Genomic DNA, 6,000 nt, shown 5'->3' with positions numbered 1-6,000 from the left:
AATCCTAAGTAAAAATAATGTATTCCAAATTGGTCCAAAGGGAATAAAATGCAAAGTGAAAAGAAATAATTTTATGTTGTTTGGATTGCCAAATTATATAAAGGTAAACAACTGGGAAAAAACAAAAACAATAAGTGTTTAGCATTTTTTTCCCCTCCACTCATAAAAGGTACTTTTTAAAAAAGTACTCTGTTTTGTGTACAGTGAAACAAACATAAAAAGGATGGACTCAATGGTCCACTTTGTGGGGAAAACAGTCTGGAGATACTTTACCTCCCTTCTAAGCCTTTGGTGTCCATCAGAACTGTATTTCCATAGTTGTAAAATTGACCGTAAGTAAAAGTCTATTTAATCATCTGTGTATTTCCAGTTTGCCTACATAGGTAAAACCCCTTAGAACAGCACCTGGCACATAGATAATATACAGCAAATGTTAGCAATAACATTAGAACGGCTTAGATAGCATCCATATACTGCCATGACAAAGAAGGAACATCAAAGCTGATGACTGTCTAACCAGGAAAGTAAATAGGGATTTTGATCAAGTCTGAAATTGAGCATTCATGAAGTTTCTGGACCCCATCTTTAGGAATCCTGCAACCCACTCTTTCAACTTGTCCTGAAACATAATTCAGAAAGTATTTTTTTAACAAACAGAACAATCCTTTATTTCAAATTTCCCTTGAACTGCTCTAACCTATTTAGGGTTTGAGGAGATATAAAAATGCCCAACTTAATCACTGTTTGAATGTATTTTACAAAAATGCAGTTGAGACAACCATGCTGTGCTCAATTTAAAAGCAAGCCAAAATAGAGCTCAAAGGATTGAATAGCAAGGAATTAACATAGGTTTATAATAGATATTAATATTAACTGACAACCCAGGCTATATGACTGGTAAAATCTTTTCAGTCTTTAATCTTATAAAAATCATTTGGTCATCAAACAAAGGAATTAATTGTTTTTTTTTTCCGAGTACCAAAATATTTGGTAAACATACCAAAAAAAGTTTTTCTTTATGAACATATCTTAATACACTCAATAAACTATTCCACATGAAAATACAGAAAAATAAAATTTTAAACAAAATACAAATTCTAATACAGAAGAAAAATGGTGAGTGGGAGAAATAGAAAAGTTACCAATTTTAACATAAGCCTTATTGCCACTAGCCAAATCTTTAATATGAGGTCTGTGGGTACGAAAATGCCAACATAATCATATTCAAATGTAATGAGTTCAAATGTAAATGAGTTGTAGCTTCAGGTTTCCAATCACTTGTTTAATGAAGCAATAACATGATACACTGAAACTGCTTCCGCTTCACGAGAACCTTGTTATAAAGGATAGAGCTAGGAATATTACAACGTACTTGCCCTTTGGTGTAGTAAAATGAGCGAAACTTTTTAGTTTACTTAATTAGAGAGTCTTACTATCAAAAATAGATACTCTAACTTAAAAAAAAAAAAAAACAACAACTTTCTTTGGAAATATTTGATGACATTTCTGAGAAGAGCCCGTAAAAGCTCTCTAAAGAATAATACTTTCAAGACGTAGATATAAAATTCTCAGAGAATCGTCCATTAAAAACACAACTTTCTTCCAGTTTCTGTTCTTGTCACAACAAAACAAAACAAAACAAAACAAAACTGGTTATCTTTACACAGTCTCTGTAGCTCCAAGGAATTCCATTTCCACGGCAGCTTTTGGCTTTTGGGCCAAGCCACGCTTCTTTTGGAACTCTGCTGCGATTTCCTCAAAGGATTTTCCTTTGGTTTCTGGGACTTTGAAAAATGTAAACAAAGTGAAGGCCAGGATCACTCCAGCAAAGAGGAAAAACACGTAAGGGCCACAGAACTTCTGCATAGAGAACAAATAGAATTCCAATTAGCGGCTGCTCTCCTCCATCTCTGTTCAGCAAGTTTGCACAATATTAGGCTGCTTACCGCAATGTACTGGAAACACAGAGCGATGATGAAATTGCAGGCCCAGTTGCTGAATGCAGCTATTGCTAAAGCAGCAGTCCGTGGCCCTTGGCTGAAGAACTCTGCCACCATGAACCAGGGGATGGGACCAGGCCCAATCTCAAAGAAACTGACAAAGAGGAAGATGGCTACCATGCTCACATAACTCATCCAAGCCAATTTATTCTGAGGGGAAAAAAAAACAAAACAAAAGCAAAAGTGGAGTTGGGATCATTGGCTGCTGCTTCCCTTAGCTAAGCAGGCTCTCACTGAGTTCCGAGGTGACATAACCCTCTTCCAGAAGTATTTATGTGCAAATAATTATAAATTATCCTGGTTTGAGACAAGTTTATTGTAGTCTGAGTCATGCTTAAGTCTTTTGAACTTTGATATAGGAAATCCTCTGGATTACGATTTTATAGGACTCTCAGTCACTCTGAGCATACCAAGATTGCTAGACAGGATGCATTACCCTCCATGAAGTAGTGGACGAGGGTGCTGGTTGGAGAGAATCTGGTGCTTGTGCTAGGTCACACAGGTAGCCCAGTAGCAGAGCGAGTGTTAGAACCTGAAACAGGCTGACCCCAGAAACTATGCTCTGACCATTTTGCAACACTGCCTCCGTTGGTAACAAGTGTGATTTATTTGTGACTTTTAAGTCTTTAAACCCAAAAAGCAAATCCCCTTTCTCTTTACATTATATGCTGTTCCTCTAGCTTTATTTCATAAGTCAATCTCAAATATTTCGACATAAGAAGCACTTTAACCTGGAGCACAGAAGTGCTATCATATATAACCAAAAATCTCAGTGCAAAACTACACTTACCAGTAGTACAAGTCCCAAGGACATGAAGATGGCACACACAAACATCCCACTCATTCCTATGAGAAACAGAGAGCGTCGCCCTGCCTTCTCCACAAGGAATACCTAGGAAAGTTTTAAAATGTTACTGACTTAAATAGATTTTACTGCCAAAGAGTCACTTTAATTCATACAGCTGGAAGGAGGCAGTTCTATAATCCCATTTTACAGTTGTGGAACTGAGTGGGGAAGTGACTTTTGCCTCAGGTGGCTGAACTTGGTCTCGGTGAGCAGAGGTAATCATAGATACCTGCTTCATTTAATCATATTGATTTGAACAGGCCATTCTGGAGAACGAGCCACAACCTTACCATCACTCTGCAGTTATCACCTGAGTACAATATTAAGAGGCTGTATATCTCAGATCTCTTCCAGTAGGTTTGTTGAACATTTAAAATGGCTCTACATTAAAAAAGGACATTAATTTATCTTTTGGTAATTATCCTGTTGTAAGTACAAGGTTTCATGAACTGCAGACACCTGTAATAGTATAACTGTTGGGTTGTCAGCCATTCTCATCCAACTTTCTCACTGCCAATAAAGTCAAATTATGACCACTCATCTGGCAACTTACAGAATTTGATCACTTTACCAAATAGATCTGCATTTTTCTGGTGCGCCTAAATATATTTGGTGCTGGAAGTGAATTATCCATTTGAAAAGATAAGACTTTAAAGCAAAAACTTTAAATGCTTTCTTATCCTAACTCAGGAGATATATCATTGATACCTTTGGGTCTGTGGACCTTTGTGTTAATGGTTAACATTTACCAATTAGTCAAGACCAATGTTTGTTAAATAGACTCTTCCTGCTTGATCCTTAGAATACTGCCAAGGTTGGTGAATCACATCTAAATATTATCTGTCATAATTTCTCACTTCAATGAGTAAATTGGCTTGGCTCATATAGATCTATTAGTAAATCAATAGCAATCCAGTACCCTTGAACTGTGGCTCTGAAGATATCTAAGAAACATTTGTGTTCACCTATAGTGAAAGCCCCTTTCACTTCAGAGGTGTTTCACATTTGAGTTTCAAATCACTTCAGGATGATGAGCAAAGAGCCCACGCTTAGTGTTGAGAAGGTAGTCAGAAAAACAAGTCTTGTCCAAGTTCATACCATTTCTCTATTTAATTAGACTCTGTAAATATGACTTTCAAAATTGGCTTGATGACACCATGTCAAGCTGTCAAGAAGATAGAAACATTTCTTCAGGAATGAGGGCTTTTACTATGTTTCTTCTGTTTCTGAACAATTATTATTAATAGGATAATAAATTCTAAACTCACTCCTTAAGGATGGAGACGTCTGCCTGACCAGAACCCTTGTCTTTGCTCAAGACCATGTGTGTCATGCAGATCCTGGATGTCTCCTTAGAGTTTAGTAGCTACTGCTTCTCCTCTCAACCCTTCTGTGTCCCCGTTCCCTCCACATTTCTTCCTGTTTTGTTTTCTCTCAGGTTTACAGGCCCTCTTCTACTGGCCCACTAGTGTGGAAGAAAATATGGAATGTGGAAACATAATTCATCATGGAAATCAGAAAGTCTTTCTTTTCCCAAATATTCAGGAAAAAATTGATTATGTCCCTTCCAAGTTGGTGAAATATTAATATCTTATCAATGCATATTCCTATTTGCATATCTTTATGTGAAAGGATACACAGAATTCAATTTAGGGGAGAGAAATGGGGTGACTGAAGGACTATACTTTTTGTACTTTTTGAGCCTTAAAACAACTTTTCAAAAATAAGTATAATTAAAAATTTTAAATGTTGTATGTAGTCCTGGAGGGTTAATTAGATGATTAGAGATGATTTTTAAAGTGTCACTTATCTGCTTAAAAACTTTCACAGAATAAAGGGATAAACTCTAAAAGTCATATTCAAAATAATCAAGAAACTCAAAACTCTAGCTGGGTTGGTGGGGAGAGGGGTAGTAGTTTCTTTTTAAGGCATTTACAGTTTGGGTTACCCAATTTTGACAACCTGATGCCTTACATGGGAAATCCTGTTACATATAAAATGTTTTAAGCATGATCTCTATATTAGGAAAATATGTTGACGTAGGATTTGTAAAAAATATACCTCTGGAGACGAAAGAATATGAGTAGCCTTTGGATTACATCCCAGTAACAGGCCTTCATTGATTTCAAATGGCCTTTTGGCTTGAACAGGCATTATCTCTAAAGGCATGTCTACAGAATGGCTGGTGCTCCCTTGTTATCTGTTCTCCCTCCTCTTTCCAAGGTCCAGCACTGTTTAGTGTAGTCTGGACAAATCTACTTTTTGATCTAGGTAGCCAGCCTGTAATTTATTGACCACCCTAAGGTAATAGTTAAAAGTCCATGTGCAGAGCAGAAAAACAAGTGACTAGAGTATAGTGAATATAACATGGTGACCAGCATTGAAAGGCACAAGCTTTTTGAATATCCTGCATTCAAATATGAAAATAAACCCAATTATCCTCATTTTAGAATGAATGACATGAGTTGGGAAGTTTTAGGGGTTTTTTTTGTTGTTGTTGTTGTTGTTGTTTGTTTACTTTAATTCTTAGAGTGCTTATGTTAAATATTATTGTCAAGATGCTTATTCCTTATATAAGGTATTCAGTCTTGAGAAGACTACATGACATTTCTCCCTTGTCAGGAAAAAAAATAACATTTCAAAATAACAACATTTCAAGTTATATCACTTCTACTCCATCTCTTATAATATCACATACACTTTTTTTGTATCACCAGAAGTTATATCCTCGTGAGCTATCTGGAAGCTCTGCCAATTAGCTCAGTATCATAAGAATTTGCTGAGTCTGTTTAACTCTGTTATAGGCATAGATATCTGTTACAGAAGACCTTTTTTTAAAAAAGTATTTTTGCCAAGACATTAGGATAAAAAAAGAATTTCAACCATGGAAGGAGAGGAACCTAGGTAGAAGACCCAATATTGATAGAAATGACAACTGTCACCTGATCCCAACAGATTCAAGTACAGAGCAAAGGAGAAGGAATCCAGGTATTTACACAAAGAAGTCTTCTTTGCCCCAAGTGAGTTATTAATCTACAAATGTGTGACTACATGGCATCCCAGCAAATGGAGACAGCCAGTGATCCACCTGTTCAGCTCTGCTTACTGATTTATTATACACCCAATATATGTAAACAATAAATCACTAGTTGC

The 6,000-nt window shown here is 36.3% G+C and overlaps 1 protein-coding gene across 7 annotated transcripts in view; it reads right to left on the bottom strand.

The window, feature by feature from the left end:
- Positions 1–891: 891 nt before the first annotated feature.
- Positions 892–6,000, bottom strand: part of SLC2A2 (solute carrier family 2 member 2) — a 28,408-nt gene continuing 23,299 nt past the window's right edge. For all 7 annotated transcript variants that reach the window (XM_026007744.2, XM_072752231.1, XM_072752232.1 and 4 more), the window contains 3 exons: positions 2,791–2,892; positions 1,947–2,150; positions 892–1,860 (listed from right to left, as the gene is read on the bottom strand). In XM_026007744.2, coding sequence (XP_025863529.1) covers positions 1,660–1,860; positions 1,947–2,150; positions 2,791–2,892 — 507 coding nt within the window. In that variant the 3' untranslated portion in view covers positions 892–1,659. The remainder of the gene's footprint in view (positions 1,861–1,946; positions 2,151–2,790; positions 2,893–6,000) is intronic.

This window comes from Vulpes vulpes, chromosome 3 (assembly GCF_048418805.1).
Source record: "Vulpes vulpes isolate BD-2025 chromosome 3, VulVul3, whole genome shotgun sequence".
NCBI lineage: Eukaryota > Metazoa > Chordata > Mammalia > Carnivora > Canidae > Vulpes > Vulpes vulpes.
This window is presented reverse-complemented; position numbering and strand designations above follow the sequence as displayed.